This window comes from Rhododendron vialii, chromosome 11a (genome assembly GCF_030253575.1).
Source record: "Rhododendron vialii isolate Sample 1 chromosome 11a, ASM3025357v1".
NCBI lineage: Eukaryota > Viridiplantae > Streptophyta > Magnoliopsida > Ericales > Ericaceae > Rhododendron > Rhododendron vialii.
Genome location: NC_080567.1, coordinates 19320081 through 19339423, shown reverse-complemented (window position 1 = coordinate 19339423; position 19343 = coordinate 19320081). Strand labels below are relative to the sequence as shown.

The 19343-nt window shown below is 37.0% G+C and overlaps 1 protein-coding gene across 1 annotated transcript; it reads right to left on the bottom strand.

The window, feature by feature from the left end:
- Positions 1-9575: 9575 nt before the first annotated feature.
- On the bottom strand, positions 9576-12841 carry LOC131307745 (UDP-glycosyltransferase 90A1-like). Its single transcript, XM_058334406.1, has 2 exons — positions 11758-12841; positions 9576-10303 (listed from the first exon to the last, which is right to left on the bottom strand). Exons 1-2 carry the CDS (start codon positions 12673-12675, stop codon positions 9791-9793), a joined length of 1431 nt encoding a protein of 476 aa, XP_058190389.1. The 5' UTR covers positions 12676-12841; the 3' UTR covers positions 9576-9790.
- Positions 12842-19343: the final 6502 nt, after the last annotated feature.

Here is a 19343-nt window from a genome sequence, read left to right as displayed (position 1 = left end):
AGAGAAAGTGTTGAGGTGAAAAGAAATAGATGGTTTCAATCCGAGTCATCTAAAATTATATTGAACAACTCGGATATACCGAGCGGGTACTACGTGGGATATATCCACCTAGCACCGAAAAATTTCTCCAACCAATGAGAGAAAAAGTCAACTACACCCCAGTGGTTGAACTCTGAATACCCAACCTGTCATGTGGATTCCTTTTATAAAAATATTTAAAAAAAAAAAAAAAAACAACATGTCATATGATTGATATGAATCGATGTGGGACGGACAGCCAACATTTCCTTCATCGGATTAATTAAATAAAAAATTAGTTTTTTTTTATTAATATTTTTATCTCCTAAACTATGTTCTGTTTGTCTATTTTATCCTTAATCTACAAAAATCACATATTTTATCCCTCAACGTTAATAGATTCCTTTTTTTGGACCTAAAAGTTAATGGATTCCCCAATTTAGTCTAAATATTTCATCCGTAAACTATGCTCCATTTGTCTACTTTGTTCCTAAATTATGCTCCGTTTGTCTATTTTATCCTTAATCTACAAAAATCACATATTTTATCCCTCAACGTTAATGGATTCCCTTTTTTGGACCTAAAAGTTAATTGATTCCCCAATTTAGTCTAAATATTTCATCCGTAAGCTATACTCCATTTGTCTACTTTGTCCTTAAACTATGCTCCGTTTGTGTATTCCGTCAATGGTTCCAATAAGGAAGTTGAGGGATGACATAGGTGTTTTTGTAGTTTGAGGACGAAGTAGAAAAACGGAGTATAGTTTAAGGGATAAAAACATTAAAAAAAAACTCTAAATAAATTATTGGGCACATAAGCTTACATTGTGGTCACTTGGATAGATTATGTTTTCATCTTTTTTTACTTGTGAAATACATTGTCTACCCTTTTATGATGATATACATACACGTAAATATCTTTGCATCATCCTACCCTTTTATTATGATACGTAAATCTATTTGTATCCTAACTTAATGGGATTGTATTAATCATGATGACCAACAATTATAGATTTTTTGAAATAGTGCATGAGAGAATTCAAAGGCGGGACGGAGAGTTAGTTTCCTTATATATATAACGGCTATCATCTTAAATTCAAATGACATTTCACATCACGAAATTGTATTCAACCCCACCTACTCATTGTAATATCCCGTATTTTCCTTAATATTAATTTTACTTTAGACAAAATTAAAAAAAAAGAGTAAAAGAAGGCATTCGGTTGTGGTGAGAGCAGCTTGGTGTGAGTGTCATACACGTGGTGATTGTATAGAATCCATGGACAGGTGGCACACCTTTGTGGCTTTATATGTTTATATGTGCATAATTTATAAGGTGAAGAATCTTTGTCCTCTTAGATAGTAAATTGATTTTTTCCCATTTTCACATAGAGTTCTTTTGTACACATGCAATGCGTGAGTTATCCATCATTTGGAGCAAGAAAATCATTGGTGATTTGGTGATTTGAGGTCCAGTAGTCGTACAACTTATGGAGTCGATTCTTGAGGTGGTGTTCATATATCATACGACACTCATTTTGAGGTACCGGGTAGTGTGCAATACATTCCTAGCTAAATCTCTTTACAAAGAGTATTTTTTGATTCTCTCATATTTGTACTCATTTGATGTCTAAGCTTGTTGATTCAGTTATTGTCACTTCTTGTTTCGTGACACAGAAAGTATTTGGCTGAAAGCCATGGAACAGATTGGTACATGTTCATAGAGTTATGAAAGATGTATGATGGACTGCCCCACGGGGAGTCCAGTATGTTTATGGGGCCCATGTGCCCAATACAGAGTTTTGACCTGGGTGGTGCTTGGCATGTTATCGAGATGAGCCGGGTATGAGGCTACAAATGAAAAACGTTCAGAACAATCCAACTTGACTTACTATCCTCGTTTATTGAGCATATTCTTAATGCTAGCCATGTTTATTGTCCTCGTATTGCATAAACTACCCGGGCGTTTTATATTTTTCAGGTGCAAAAAAAAGTTAATGGGGACCTAAGTTGGAGTATTTGAGGATTAAGTTTTATAGAGATTGTTTAGAAAATCTGTATTATTTTGGAGGTTTTTAGGCCCACCATGTATATTTATCTTGAAGACTTGTAATTATTAGATATGTACTTATTTTGAGGCAATGTAAAAATTCGGGTCGTTACACTCATCCTCTTCAGCCTTCTCCAAATTTTTTCTGATTTCCCACCTTCTCCATTTTGGGAGATGGATGTGATCGCTCCATCATTTTCACACAACACAGTACATGATTGTATTCGTTGTTATCAGTGTGTCCTATATATGTTAATGATTTGATCCTTGTACTCGTCCCCCTTAGCTGTGGTTATTCAATTGTGGTAGATATCCACCACGATTGTTTAATACTTTTAGCATTATACATGTAGGAATGCCGACAAACCACAAAATAGCATTGGGGTCTAAATTAATTTTGTCAATCTTATTTGTTAGGTTAATTTTCAAAGTTTTTCTGTTAAATAATTTCTTTTTCTTTTTTTTTTTATTCTGGGCAATATGGTGAATCATGATTTATGAACTCGCGAATTTATTCATCTTAAGTCTGTGCACACAAATTTGTCCCGTGCAATGTGCATGCATAGCGCGGATTTTTCGCTAGTAATACCAGTAAGCAAAAGCACCAACCATTCACAAATAAGCTTTCATTGTGTATCAGTGGCGAAACCTAATTAATTATTTTAAATAATAATTCCAATGCCTAACAAGTAACTATATATTCTCCAATTAATAAAACAGCATAAGGATAATATACGTTCAACTAATGTCATTAGTTGAATATATGATTGCCACCTATACAAATGATCGGAAAACCCCCACATTGATTTCCATCAAAGAATCCCGAATAAGCATTCATGGCGAAACCTAATTAATTAGTAGTATTTTAAAGAATAATTCAAATGCCTAACTATTCTACAGTTTAAAGGATATTTATGTCAATGAATATTATATCACAAACGGGTGAAATACGGATTTAAAACTTTACTCCTTCCATCCCAAATTTTTGCTCTCAGGTAACACTTTTTAGTGTCCTAAAAAGATTGTCCCAAATGAAAAGTAATGGGCAAAAAGTGATAAATTTACTCTTTTACCCCTACTTTTTGAAAATAAGTACTCCATATGCAATAATGATGTTTTGAAGGATAAAAAGAAAAAAAAAAAAAAACAAGTGCAATGATTATATTTTTTTAATAGATTTGAATCCCTAAAAGCGACCAATAAATTAGAACGCAGAGAGAATGCAGTAACAATACCTACCCGGTTAAATACCACCAAAAGCTTCAAACTAACTGAAATGCAATCAATTTTGTATTCAATAGGATTAAAACTATTCTATATAAACCCATCACAACTCCTATTTCTTTCTTTTATGAGTATTTATTCTCCGGTTCATTATTTCTATTTTGAAAATCCATTAGGTCCTCCCAACTATTTTCAAAAATATTTACTCCACCTTGACAAAAATACCCTTACTTCTATCTACACCCTCCCTCCAACACTCCTGGTGACCATCTCCGGTGATCGGTCACCAGAGCCGAAAAACCGATCACTGTACATGACAGGGCCAAAAAGTATGCCGGAAAGTTGGTCTTCTCCGAAAAGTTTGCTGGAAAAGTCGCCGTTGTCCTAATTTGTTCGGAGTTCCCCTGTCGTGCTTCTTCTGCATGTAGGAGAAATCATTTTACATTTTCAGGTTCCATTCTACAGCTTTTGTATTTTGGAATTTTGTTTGGTTTCTCTGCTTCATTTTAAGGTGATATTTCCAGTAGCAAATAAGTTGTGAGAAATTTTTTGTAGCAATCAAAATTGTTAGGTGTTTCCTGTAGTGAATAAGTTGTTGAGAAATGTTAAGTAGTTATAATGAATAAATTGTAGATGAATTTGTGAATAGAGTTACTGTACCAAAATTTTTTTTTTTTTGACAAGTTGTTAGTTATCGTAAACGAAATAATAAAATGCCAAAACTTGTTGATATACATGAACGACATACTAAAAATACCTACGGTTTTTCCGCAAATTACCACTGGAAACATAGCCGACACATAATTTAGAGAAAATGACGGCTAAGGATGTGTTTTGATAATTAATACCTGCCAAGGATATTTTCAGCATTAACAAATGTTCTTAACTTGTCCTTAACGGGTATTAATTATCAAAACACCTCATGGACCGTCATTTTCCCCATAATTTATGCTTGTGTATCTGACTTGGATGTGGGGATAAAGCCTCTGACTTCAATGTGGCCCTATATATCTAGTCCAGTAGGGGTCCTGATGCAATATTAAATCCTTCTATGTGCCCTTTTTCTTTAGTCAATGTTGCAAGTCTAGATCATGTGGCCCAATCCTCAAAGCATAAATTATGGGGAAAATGACCGTGTTTGGGAGGTCCAAAAAGTCAATCCATTATTAAATATATTTTTTTAATTTTTTTTCCCTAACTTATTAGAGGAATTGAAAGATTAACAGAAGTACGTGGAAGAGTTCACAAAGATACATCCGCTGATGTGTGCCTTAAGAGCATCCCCAATGAGGATGTATTTTAGAAGGGGATGGATAGTTATTTTAGATGTAAAAAGAGGTTAAAAGTTAGTTGGATGTAAAATAAAACTTTCTTCTATCCAATGGTGAGATGTAAAAAAAGAATGGATAATTAACTAATTTTCTCTTCTCCTTAATTTTTCTCAACTTTCTTATCCCTAATTCAAGTACTACTTTCGTTGAAAAATAATTTTGGTATCCGCTTAATCGAGGACCTTATAAAAAAATTATTCCGCAAAAAAAAAATTACTTCCATCCCATTTTTTTTTTTTTTATACTTCTCATCCACTTCAATTACACCATTTACTTCATTCATTTACTCCCATCCATTTATTCCGATTTTTTTTTTTTTGTGTAAAATCCTATTTGAAACACACATTTATAGGCATGAACAAAAAAATTTGCAAAAAAAATTACTGTTGCAAATTTTTTTCATCAAAACAACGGTCGGATCCTAATAACAAAAAAATAAAAAAACCAATGGTCGGATGAATGGGCTGGGATAAACCCAACCCAACTTTACCTTTCATCTATTCTCTCTCTCTCCTTCTACGAACACAACCAGACCCACCCCCGCCCCTCCTGAACCAGACGACCTCCCTCCCTCTCCCTCTCTCTCTCTCTCTCCGAAGATTGGTTCTCTCTCTCTCCAAAGATTGGGGTAATCTTGGCTGGGGAAATCAACGAGGGTTTCTGAAGGAGCACAGCAGGTGGAGATGGTGATCTCCGGACCTGCATCGTCCATGGATCGTCAAGAATCGGGGTCATCGGGGTCGGAGACGGTGATCTCCAGACCTGGAATCAGTTTTCGAGCTTCCAGCGTGTTCTTACAAATTCCGACTGACTTTCCGACGAGATTAGGTAACTCCGGCTCTCTAAAAATCTGGTACAATCAGTTGGTGATGACATGTCCATTTATAGCTGCAGCCAAAAGGGGATGCAAATATACATCTCCCTTTCCATTTGTGCTATTTTATATCCGAAATTTTTATTTTACATCTCCATTGGAGCAATTTTTTATACATCTGAGTGCTATTATAACTATAGCACCTAGTTTTACATCCCAATGGGGATGCTCTAATAACATATATACACCCTCTCCCGTATGAGAATTGACTCTAAATCCAACGTGATTTCTATGTATATATATTTCACCGATACCCGGTCAACAATTGTTGATCATGATAGAATAAGCCAAAGTATAATATATTGATAGATTCAATTGGCGGGAATTCCAATCTGATTCAGCATTCTTGCAACAAATTCCAAAAGCAAGCTCGAGAGAGCCCAACCCCCGATGGGCCTTCAAGTCCCATGCTCGCAAGCAAGGATGGGATCGGGGGGGTTTAGTGGCGGCGGTCGCCACGACAAAAATTTTAGAAAATGCAATTATTATATGTAAAAAAAAAATTTATCCCCAACTTATATAGTCTCGCTACTGCTAGATTTTTTTTCTTATTTTTTATTATATACTAGTCATAAATCTTCTATTTTTTTTCAAGAAAGAAGATCCAAAAAGGTATTCTAAACTAAATTCAATGGGCCAATAACTATTAATATTATAATGCATCTTTTTATTTTTTTAACATACATTTCGCCACTGCTAGGGTAAAATCCTGGTTCCGTCCTTGCTTGCAAGGAATTCGAATTCATCGATAGTAGGGCATAATTCCTCCAAGCCAAACCGGAAGACATGATGTGTAGCATCCCAAAATCGTTCTTGTTCATCCTTGTTTTCCCTTCCTTCGAGGAGAGAACGAATTACAGTATAAAAAAAAACAACAATAACAAGCTCTCAATTTTTTATTTATGACTTGAAAGTACAAATTTGTTACAGTATAGTCATCAATAAATTTTGGCAAGCAATAATGCCACGACTATAAATTTTAGTACCACAAACCTTGTTGGTAGTCTCCCAATTATACCCTTTCTCTCTCTCTTCCCCACTTCAACAGTTCGACTTCTCTGCATTTTTCTCTCTCTAAACCCAGTTCACTCCCCTCTCATTTGCTCCACATTTTTATTCTCACTTAAATTTGCCCCATCCCTGGACATCATCGAGGAGAACGGTACTAGAGTTCTCAGATTGAAACCCAGCAAATGTGATGTGTTTGCATGAATGATTGTTAGTTCAAAGAGGAAATTTTCTACATGGGTTATCACTGAGAGAAGAATTGCATGAGATTTGGTGGGGTTGGAAGAGGGAGAGAAAGGAGATGGATCTGAGAGGCAAGGTTTTTTCTTCTTCTTGTTAATGGATATGATGATTGATTGCAAGAAGGAGAGAGAGAGAGAGAGAGAGAGAGAGAGAGCGGGGGGGGGGGGGGGATATGGGTTGCTCTGGATCTGACGGAAAAATTAATTTGGATTTTGATTTGTTTGGTGTGGAAGAGTAGAGTGGTCAGTCACATTAAAACATCGTCGCCCTAACAAAACTGTTCGTGGCATTATCGTCAGCCTAAATTTTATTCTTTTTTTTTTTTTTATCAATACAGCTTCTCCAATGAGTAAAAAAGAGTCACTTCAAAATAAACTAAGGGAGAGCTCATAGTTTTTTATTTCTTTTTGCTGTCAAAAAAAGGTCATTTTTTAGATATAAGCCACTTTTTGCTCATTCCATCACATGTTTGGACAGACAATTGTCAATTAGGGGTGTCGGTGCCAAGCCGATCAAAAAAAAATTTGCGGGTGTCGGTGATATGCACATAGAAATTACTAGGGTTTATTGTTATTTCTCATACGTGCAAGAGGTATCTTTCATTAAAGCAAAACTGGGGGGTGTCTTGTGAAAAGTATTTTTTTTGACGAAATGGTAAAAAAAAAAAATAACGAAACACATAGCAGCAGTTCATCAAAAGCCGGTTTTCTAGCTAGGACCCAAACAAAACCTTTTCTACACATTTTTTTTCCTTTTTTATGATTGAGAAAAGTACCTCTTCAAATTAAATGGCCATGGTTAAGAAAAAACGACATTGTGGCCGGGATTAGCATTAACCAACAACAAACTTGGTTGCTCTAAAAAAAATATTTCAAGAGTAGTAGTAAAAATGGGAGAATTTTTTTCAGGTCCACTATACCACTTTCCAAACCCATTAAGTCCATTTCTAAATTCTATAACCCCCTAAGTCCACTAACCTATTAGTAAAGATATAATAACCCCTGGTTAGTCTAATATACCCCTGCTTTCAAAAAATCTTTTATCCCATTTTTTCCTCCATTCCCGTTTTTTTCTCCCTTTTTTCCTTCATTCCCGTTTTTTCCTCCCTTTTTTCCTCCATTTACGTTTTTTTCTCAGACTCATCCATTATAAAACCCATCCTCCCTCCCCCCCCGCCCCCCTTTTTCCAGAAACTCCTTTTATCCAGAAGAAGAAAACTCGGCAGAAACCCAGACGAACGAACTTTTTTGTCGTCACTTCTTAGTAGTCGCCAATCTTCGTCCTCGTCGGGCTTCTTCGGCGTCAGCCCTTCTTCGTCGTCGGCCTTCTCCCACGTACGTCTCTGTTCACCCACATTCGTCTCCGTCGCCTTTGATTCGCCCTCGCTTCAGTCGGAAGCCGTCGCCGTTGCCGTTCTTCGCCTTCGTTTCTCCATTGCTTTCGTCAGATCCTACATCGCAATCGAAGGGAAAGAAGTTACGAGATCTCCTCTTTTTTTTCTTTTTTTTTTTTGAGTTAGAAAGGACAGAATCTCAAGTATAAAGTTATAAGGTTATATGTTTATTTTTTGTCACACGTATTACGTTTTTTTGTGTGTATTTATTTATGTGGCAAAGTAATCGAAACACATATAAGGTTCTTTGTTTGTTTTTTCATTGTAAACATATATAAGATTATTTATATGTTCTTGCATTGTAATAAAAAAGATTTCAGAAGCTCATACATATACGGTTATCAGAAGCAAATCAATGAGGCCGCTGCGCGGACCAATTCAATAAAGTATATAACGTTATACATGTACAATGACGTTATATTGACATTATATAAGGTTAAACCTAAACAACCAAAATCATTTTAGGTTTGCATCCTTAATATCGTTATATGTGGTCTTCTGTCATGAGTGAATGAGTATATAACGTTAAATGCGAGCTGATAAATGAGTATATAACATAAAATGTAAGTATTTCACATTAAATGTGAACCGATGAACGAGTATATAACGTTATATACAGTGTATCAGAAAAAGAGAATCTTCTGTCGCTCTATTGAGGCCGCTGCGCGGACTAATTCAATAAATTATATAACGTTATATATGTACAATGACGTTATATTGACATTATATAAGGTTATATCAAACTCTAGTCATTATATGTTCTACTTTATTGAATTGGACCGCGCAGCGGCCTTACTGACTTATTATTTGTGCAGTAAAAAGATTTCAAAAACTCATATAACGTTAAATGCGAGCCGATGAATGAGTATATAACGTAAAATGTAAGTATCGCACGTTAAATGAGAACTGATGAACGAGTATATAACGTTATATATGTACAATTACGTTATATACAGTGTATCATAAAAGGAGAATATATAACGTTATATACAGTGTATCAGAAAAGGAGAATCTTTTGTCGCTTTATTCCAACGTAACTGCTGGGATTTCAAACGTAGAACGGATAATGAGCTAAAAATATGAGATTTGAATGGAAAAGGTAATCTTCTCTCTCTCTCTCTCTCTCTCTCTCTCTCTCTCTCGTTTGGACTCTGTTTCCCTTCTGGATATGGGAACAACGTGAATATAGGAGATTTTATAGGAGTGGGATATGGGAGATTTTATAGGAGTGAGATATAGCAGATTAACAGTTTTTAAAGGTAAGGGTATTTTAGTCTTAAACTAATTCCTTTTTTAATTGAATTGGATTTAAGGCCTCACCAAAACCTAATTAGTGGACTAGAGGGGTTATGAAATTTAGAAGTGGATTTAGTGGGTTACAAATATGCTATAGTGGACTTCCCAACAATTTTTTATAAAAATTATGGCCTCATCATAATAGTCCAACCTTTTGGATGTCAATAATAAATATACTAATATCCGATCGAATAGACAATAGAATAAGAAAAAATAGATAATAGAACAAGGTACTCAAATTTTTAGAACTCATCGTGAACCTGTTGGAAAATTGTGGAACACAGATACAGGTCCCATAAAAATATTGAAAATTTCAAACTTTCTATAATTTAGATCAGTATCCAACTACTTGAGCTAAGATGCACATAGTTGGTCAATAAGTTTTCTGAGGCTAAGATAAGATGAACCCGCTTCTTTTACTGCTTGCCTGGCGACTTCTCCCAAAGTCTGCGACTCATCCCGTGCAATCCTTCCTTGGCATCCTTCCATCAACTCCTTCACTCCTCTACAAATCGCCTCTCGTGACACACCAATGACTTTAGCGTCCGCGCCCTGCATTTTTTCGATTCCCACCCCGACATGGAGCCCTTCCACCACAAGTCTAGCATTCAAAGCCTGCTCAGCTATCATTGGCCAGGCCAAAATTGGCACACCAACAGATAAACTCTCCAGTATTGAATTCCATCCGCAATGACTAAAAAACCCTCCTATTGCAGAGTGTTTTAGTATGGCAGGTTGGTCAACCCACTCCCTTATGATTAAGCCTTTCCCTTTCACTCTCTCCTCCATTCCATCAGGTAAAGACCATATGTCGGATCTTACCACCCATAAAAATGGCACCTTTGCATCCTCCAAGCCATAGGCCACCTATTGGGAATTTAGGCAATTGATCTACTAATTAAGATAACATAAGCAAAAGCAATGTGAAACTTGAAAATTGTACAAAACATTAAACAAATACGGTTATTCTAACGGGTGCCATGATGCGACTGGACAAAGACCGAACAAAAATTCTAACAACAGAGATGATTTGCAGAGAACTTTCGCCCCTACGAATCCAAAAGTAATACTTACCGGTATCTACTAGAGTTGCTTTTTTACAGGGCCTCATAAAATAATATTCAAAAATTTATGAATATTTTTCTAGATTTTTTCGGGACCCGAAATGGGGCCAAACGCGTTTTTCTCTGCGTGGTTCTCTGCAAATCGTCTCTACGGATAGCAGGGTTCTTAGAATAACCGAACAAATAAAAAAAAGGTAGTAAATGATTTTCACACCATCTTTTATATATATATATATATATATATATATATATATATATATATATGGGGCCGGTTCTAGGGACAATACATTTGACAACACTTTTGACAACACATTTTTCAAAATTCCACGTGGGACCTTCATACAATTGATCGGAGCCATTCAATATATTTAAAACATGTTTTTAAGGGGTTCCATAAAAAATCAACTCATTTGGATATCGGTAAGGGCTTGATCGGCTCATTTAATTGATTTTTATCAAATTTGACAGGATAAAATTGAATAAGCCGATCAAGCCCTTGTCGATATCTAAATGAGTTGATTTTTTATAAGAACCTTTAAAAACATGTTTTAAACAAATTGAATGGCTCCGATTATTCACGTGGAGCTCTGAAAAATGTGTTGTCAAAAGTGTTGTCAAATGTATTGTCCCTAAAACCGGCCCCTATATATATATATATATATATATATATATATATATATAAATGTAGCAATATATATTTAGTGTTTTTCCTTTTCGTGCATGATATGTAAAAACAAATTTAGAATCTCCTTAAAAAAAAAAATTAAATCTTCGATTAAGTGCTAAATTTCTAGAGAAGATGTTGCCTAAAGTTGTAGCTCCAGTTCTAGTTTTCCGGCTTTGACTTTATTTTTTTTTTGGGCCAAACTTACTATTTCTAGAATAGTTATAGAGTTCGGATCCCCTGTCCGACCCATCTGTTCCATCCCTCTCGACCGTTGATCTCGCAAATCAACGGTTGAGATGGGCCGAGCACTTTTTTCTCAGTCGATAGTTATATTAGCACTTTAGAAGAGTTGACTTCGTTACCCCTAGGACCTACGTGCAACACTTGATGCCGTCGGACCAAAGGCCTCGTGGCAGGCTTTGACTTAATATGTTGCCCCGTTTGAAAATCAACTTTCTTATAATGTAAACGTTTTTTGTGCAAGTTTTTAGATAAAATCCTGGTTCCGCTCCAAAATTCCTATCCTTCAGAACACAACAAGCATCACCCATTTTGGGAAACAAAACACAAACTGAAAGCTGCAACCAAACCTCGTCGAGTTGTGCGGGGGGGATGTGGGCTTGGGTGCCAAAACAAACAAATATCACAGAGGCTGGCAAGGTATGCTCATCCAGCCATTTCATGATCACTTCGTGTTGATGTCGATCGAGAGAGCCATGAAAGCACTCCTCCGAGTCGTCGTACAGGCAGAGAGGACCCAGACACCAAGCCTTGGCGCCATTTTGGTAAAACGATTCAAGAGGGGAAACAAAGTTCCCTTCCAACTCCAGAAAAGAATTCACGACGACGCCCCAGCTATTGATCTCGGCCTTGGCCGCTTCCGCCAGGAACTGCGAATATGGGTCATCGTGATGCGGGGTGTTTATTCCCTCGGGCAGGTCTGCACCGGTCAAAACAAAGGGGATTTCGATCCCCGGCAAGTACATAGGATCGGATTCGGTGATCGAATTCGTTTCGTGACTTTCAGCTTGGACCCAGGCAGTTTTCGCAACGGCCATCGAGAAAACGCCCATGCCGTGGAAAACAAGCCTCGGGATTCCGAGTGCTTTGCACGGCGCCAATGTCCAGCCCAGGAAGAAATCCGAGATGACGCAAATGGGAAGGGTATTGGATTCGGACATTTGGCGAAGGACTTGTTCAAAGGGCTTTTGGAGGTGTTTGGTTGCTTGGAGAAAGGTTAGGAAAAACTCCATGGAAGGGAGTTGGGTGGTGTTTTCGCAGCCTTTGGGGAGGCCCGGGATGGAAGGGAATGGGATTTGGGCAAGACTTATGGAGGGGTAATTTGGTATGTAGTTGGAAATGGAGATGGAGTTTGATGGGGTGGTGATTATGGTTACTTTGATGTGTCTTTGGGAGAGGGCTTTCGAGAGGTCTAGTAATGGAAGGGTGTGACCCTGAGCCATGAAAGGGAAGATGACTACGTGGGGTTCTTTCAATTTTGAAGCCATGGCAAAAGAGCAGGGGGACAAGGGGATAAACTTAACTCGCTCTCTATTTTCCTTGGTCTAATTTCCAATTAAGGGAAGGTTTAGATATATATTGAGATGGTAACCCCGGCCCAAGGGCTGGCCCATCGGTCAAGGCTTGCGACTAAGGAGTTTATTTCTTCCTAAGATTTCATGTTCGAAACCTCTCAGATGCTGTCAACTTTTTGGAACCCTGCAAGTGGGCGGTGAAAATGGTCTTTCAAAATTATTCAAGTGCACGTAAGCCAACCTAGTCAACTAAGATAGTATGTAAGAGAACCATGTCATTTTGCCATTGTCATTCTCATTTTTTTAGCAATGAATAGTATTATTTTGTCAAAAAATGATACAGGTGTTGCATCTATGCGTTTCATTTTGCCATTGCCATTCTCCTCTCTCTCTCTCTCTCTCTCTCTCTCTCTCAAATGGAAACTTTGCCATAAATTTTCACATATATAGCAAAGATTTTTTTTTTTTTTTTGTCACTCGAGAGATGTCTAGCCTACTCCTAAGAAGTTAGGAAAAGAGTCAGGGGTGGATTCAGCTAAGGTACATGAGGGTCACGTGACCCTCTTGAAATGTGACTCCTCTTTCCGAAATTTCTGGATCCACCACTGGAAGGGGTACCATTAAGCGACAAACCCCAAAGAGTCACCATCACACCAAACATTTGTATTCCTGACGAGAATTAAACCCTCACCTTCCATGTGGAAGAAGAGAGGAAGTGACATTGGGCTACAAGCATACTAGCTATAACAAAGGAATTCACGTTAGTCAAATTTGAGAGAGGCAATGTAGGTGTGGCATTCAATTTGCCATTTTTACGAAATGGCATGGAAGTTTGCCAACAATATTTAGCGGTGCGGATGAGTGTGATATAAGACAAAGGAGGCACATGTTCCCCGTTTACCATACTAGTATAATATTTGTTCGGGGTGCCTTATATTTTGCACGGGGATGGGGAAAGTGACAGGAAGAGACGCCTTCTAAAGTAGACAAATTCAACACCACCTATGTATTGAATTTGTCAACCACTTGAATTCCCATCCAACTTCTTGTTATGATCTGGATAAAAAATAATAATCGAATGTTTGGGTCAGTTTGCGCGCGCCTCGACTAATTTTAAAATCCTGGATTGAATTTGTCAATCGGTTGAATCTCCATCCAACTTCTTGTCATGCATGATCCGGATCAAAAATAAAAATCAGATATCCGGACTAACTTGCGTACGTCAATTAACTCCAGAGTCCTAGATTGAATTTGTCAACCAGTTGAATTCCCATCCAACTTGTTGTCATGATCCGGATCAAAAATAAAATAAAAAGTTTCTTGTCATGATCCAGGCTTATATGGGACTACTAGCCAACGGGTTTTTTCCATTGGTTTCTTTGAATGGGGAAAAATATGTTGAAAAAATATGTTTACTATTTGTGACGAAAATCAATAATATGAGTGCAATAAAGGCGGAATTCAAAACTTGGAAATCGATGGGAACAAATTGGTGATCAAGACGAGTGAGTGTGAATAACACTTTGTAATTAAGACATATTCGTCCCTGCTACAGTGCTTACGGTTTGCATGAACGTCTATCTCCCAGCACTACTAGATCGGTGATAAGCACCTAATAATGCATATTCTTAGTACTTAAGTCCTTAGTTTTATTGTATTTATGTTTATAAAGTTAGTATTTTATGCGATATTGCACGTAAGGTAGTTTTTTGTTTGTTTCAGGTAATTCGTATAAATAAGGCGCGTTTAAACACCAATGAATGCTCCGGGTGCAACCAAGTACTCAAGGCCACATGCTTAGACACTAAAAGATTGTCTTTTTTTGTTTTTTCCGAACTTTTTTCGGTTTTGATGAACTCTTTTGAACCTTGGTATGTATTTTTATACTTTTACAGCTTCTCTCGTCAAGACAAACGATTGATCACAAAAAATTGACCTGAATGTAGTAAAAATTTAGAGAAAGCTACTCAAAATACTCGATCAAAAAGACTAAAAATTTAGTCTAAAGAGTCCCTTTGCATATGTATATATAAATAAATAGTGAAGTGGAGTGTTAAGTTTTCGTTTATACATATAGATTTTTAATTCATTTTCCAGCGCCCAAGCGAAGACTGAAGGTTTATATATACAGATTTTTAATTCATTTTCCAGCGCCCAAGCGAAGACTGAAGTGGGCAATTAGCGTGCACTTCTCATGCAAGAAACAGGACCGTTTGGGTTTGATTGTGATGCTTTTGGTTGGTGTCTTGTCTTTCGTTTGAGTTTGGTTCTCGGGTAGCGTTGTGCTCATATGTCCGTGATTTGTTAAGTCTTTATAATATTTTTCAAAAAATTTATAAAATCTTTTTTACTGATAAAAGAGAGAGAGAGAGAGAGAGAGAGAGAGAGAGAGAGAGAGAGGGGAGGGGGGGCGGGGGGGGGAGACCGTTTCAAGTCACAGCCCACCATGCTAGCCGCCGGGTCCTAAGGGGCAGCAAGCTAGTCTATAAGGTGGTGATGAGGGTATGGGACTGTGGGCGTACCCTAAAAATTGTGTCTATAGCTTTAAGCAATTTAAACAAGTTGTTTCCGTTAGAATAAACAATTAATATCAGTATAGGAAAAGAGTGACCCGTCTCAAATTTTCTATTTATGTGGGCTTTTAACAAATACGAATTTTTTTCGAATAAGGATGAAATAAAAAAAAAATTGTAGTCCACAACTTTTAATTAGTTCAGTGGAACAATAATTATAGAACTACATACACTCACACAAACACTTTACACATACACTAAAGCCTGAAGGTGTAGTGTGTATAGATCCAATGTGAATGCGAGTGAATTTGTGTAAACGGATGCGGGGGCTCTGCTGTGCCTCATGGCACAGCACCCCCTACCCACACCCAATAACGGTTACCCACACCAAAAAACGGGGCCGTTTTGCAGGAAAATTTTTTTAACCTTCCTATTTTCAATCTTATAGAGCAGAAACGTGATTATAAGAGCTTTAGAGATAAAATTTAATTATGTCTCTTTAAAATAATATAATCATAATAATAAGATCTTCACACTGATTCAAATAGATTGAAAATTGGAGCAGATAATTTTTTAACTGTATTTTTAATATATAAACAGCCTACAAAAATTAAGTGGTCCAATTTTTAATCCATTTGAACAAGTGTGAATATCTTATTATTCTAAACATATTATTCTAAAAAGACATAATTAACTTTTGTCTTTAAGGCTCTAATAATCATGTTTCTACTCCACAAGATCTTAAATAAAGAGCAGATACTTAATTATGAGAGTTTTAGATACAAAAGTTAATTATGATCCTTTACAATAATATGTTCAGAATAATAAGATATTTGCACTTGTTCAAACGGATTAAAATTGAAGCACTTAAGTTTTGTAGGCTGTTTATATATTAAAAATACAATTAAAAAATTATCTGCTTCAATTTTCAATCTGTTTGAACCAATGTGAAGATCTTATTATTCTGATCATGTTATTCTAAAGAGACATAATTAAATTTTATCTCTAAAGCTCTTATAATTACGTTTCTGCTCCATAGAATTGCAAATAGGAAGATTAAAAAAAAAATCCTGCAAAACGACCCCCTTTTTTGGTGTGGGTAGGGGGTGCTGTACGTGCCTTGACATGAGGCACAGCAGAGCCCCCGCGTCCTGTGTAAACGTTTGTGGTTGTAGAATGATTGTTAGTGGAAACACCATTGAATGCATCTTGTGTATGTGTTTGTGTAATTATTTGTGGTGCTAACATTTTTTTTTTTCACTTTTGAGTTCTTTTTTAACAATCTAAGAAAGAAATAGAAGATGAAAAGAACAGGTGGTGAACCAAAATCTCTGGCCACTCCTTCGAGAGAAGTACTGTTGTGAATTTTACATACGAAAGTTTTTTCAAAAGTAATGACAAATATAACGTAAATTGCAATTATAGGAGCTTTCTTTGGCTCGAAGTGAGGACAAGAGACAATTCATATCCATAAATAAGACATCGTGAAATTCTATGGAGACCCCCTCATCTATACATGTTTTCCACGAAGACTCTCTAATGGTTAAAGACGCCCAAATTAACCCCCTCGTCTACTTCTGTTACCCAAGTTGTCACGCCCTCGATTTTCAACGTAAATAAATAATCATTTTCAACAAAAGATCATCACATAACATATACAATACCCAAAAAAGTTCTCACCTGTTTAACTTTACAAACGAATCTCCAAGTTTAAGGAATTACAATATTGACACACTGGCCCCAAAATAAACTTAAATGCGATTACGAACAAGTTATTAAGTTACAAACGATTTAGTCAAAGGAATTTCTAGAATAATTAATTACAAACACATCTTTGTCAAAAGAAAGCTATTACAAGATGTTTAAGAAACTAAATGAAGTTAACTTTCAAAATATCTTCACATCCCAACACACGAGGCATGCAAGCTATTGTCCGGCATTGGAACCTGAAAAGAATGATAGGTTGAGCTACACTAACCCAGTTAGAAAGTCTTTACCAATCATATATGCAAATATGATAATAAGTGCAGAGAGAAGAAGACATGAAGGTATAGTTCAATCGATGGATAGCAATCAACTCAAAGAGATGCCAATCATTCACAACAATCGTTCTAAGACATGCCACGTACTATCTCCAATTAGCCACATTGTTCATAAGGCACAAGCAACTCTACAGTTTTGACGCGACTCACTATCACTAGTCTCACCGTCTGTATTTTCACCCATTGTGTTACAATATAACACCGCAAGGGTTACCGTATTGCCACCCCTTGCATTACGAAGAACCCTAACCCCTTGGATCGCCATATTACCACTCTTTGCGTTACGAGACTCATTTAAGTCCCTGTATTACCACCCCCTATGTTACGAGACTCCCTATACCAACTTCCAAACCAAACAACTACTTTCTTACTCAATATGCAAACTAGGACTTTCTCATGATCACAATCATACATGAAACATCATACGTTATGCCAACAATGTCACCAACATGCCACAAATGCTCTCAAGTAGTCAAGCAATCAATAAATTTCATTTTAACGCGGTTTTAATCAAGTGAATCATATTCGTTCCTTACTAACGGAAGGCCAACAGATCAATGATAAAATCAATGAATCATCGGAAGTCAATTGAACACGCTTGAGATAGGTTGGGAAGTGTCGAAAACGGTTTAGAAGCGATCGGGAGTCGATACGATCGAGGGAGTACAAAACATGATCAAAACTATCCAGAGAGGGGAGGGATCGATCTCTCCTCTCATGGGGATTGATCCCCAAGGCAAAAGAATCCAGATTTAAAAATGAGGGATCGATCTCTCATACTTGAGGATCGATCCCAGGGCGATTTCGGGTGTTTTCTGCACTTTTTTGACAACTTTCGAAACAAAGGGGGACGATCAAGATTCGATTTTCACATCAAATCAACATATAAACATATAAAAGAGGTAAAGAAGTCCCTACCTCGTGACGAAAATCAAGATCTAAGCGATTTGAACAACCTCTAGACTCCACGAACTTCAAAGCTTCGTTCCAAGCTTGACCCAAGGATTTTCGAGCTCAAAAATGCGATTGGAAGGTTGAAGGGAGGTCAATTCTTGAGGTTCTTGAGAGATTGAGTGAAGTTTTGAGTAGAAGAGCAAGAGAGAAAGATGTATATGGTAGAAAGAAGGAGAGCACGGTGGAGAGAGAGAGAGAGAGAGAGAGAGAGAGAGAGAGAGAGAGAGAGATACAAGGGGATATTTATCTCTTACCACTCAAATCCACTATATATACCCACATATCTCTAAATCACACACACACTCCCTCTAGTTTCCATTTTACCACTTCAATCATCAATCTAATTAACCACCAAATAAGCCATGTTTTCTCAATTAGACAATTAATAAGCATTTCAATAATTAAAATTATCTGGGTTTCTACACAAGTGACACCCTTTCATTTCAAAACTGTTTGTTGCAAGGGCACATGTCACTAATTTGGGCATTTTTAGACAAAATTGCCCCTTAAAACTACTATATACATCCTTATTCCCTCTCATCAAACCTCTCTCTCTCTCTCTCTCTCTCTCTCTCTCTCTCTCTCTCTCTCTCTCTCTCTCTCTCTCTCCTACAACAGCTATGGAAGCTAGCAACAACAACAATAACCACCACCATATATGGGTTAAAACGCCATGCCTCTTCTCTTCTTTCCTTTCACTATCGACCACAGTTGCACAATGGCCTATCTCACACAACTTAGAACTATAACTAAAGTGAATCTAATTCAACTCCATCGAGAAAAAGGCTGTAGTGATGCCTGTGGTGTTTTGACTTCACATTCTCACAATCAAAATAGTCCAATAAGTTGAGCGCAACCAGCGAAAGAGCAATGCTAATCAAGAGAAATGCAATCCCCCTAAGCTCAAGGGCGAGGTTTTGTTAAAACCTAGAAAAGAGAGAAACAATTCTAGCTTTTGAAGGTTTTTGCCGAGGTAGGGATCGCAATCTTCTTCGAGGTTTTCTTGGTTTTCTAATTGGGATTGGTCTGTGGTGTTTAGAAGAGGGGTTTGGGTTTGGTTTAAGTTTTGAACTTGGGGTTTGATGGTTGTGTGAGTAGGTGATGAAGATGGACTATTGATGAAGGGGTTCAA

What these genes read in the sequence shown, in the direction of transcription:
- LOC131307745 (XM_058334406.1), bottom strand. Translation starts at nt 12,675, where the DNA reads ATGGCTTCAAAATTGAAAGAACCCCACGTAGTCATCTTCCCTTTCATG. An exon ending in CCCCCGCACAACTCGACGAG is followed by an intron (nt 10,304 to 11,757) that starts GTTTGGTTGCAG and finishes AATTCCCAATAG; the next exon opens with GTGGCCTATGGCTTGGAGGA.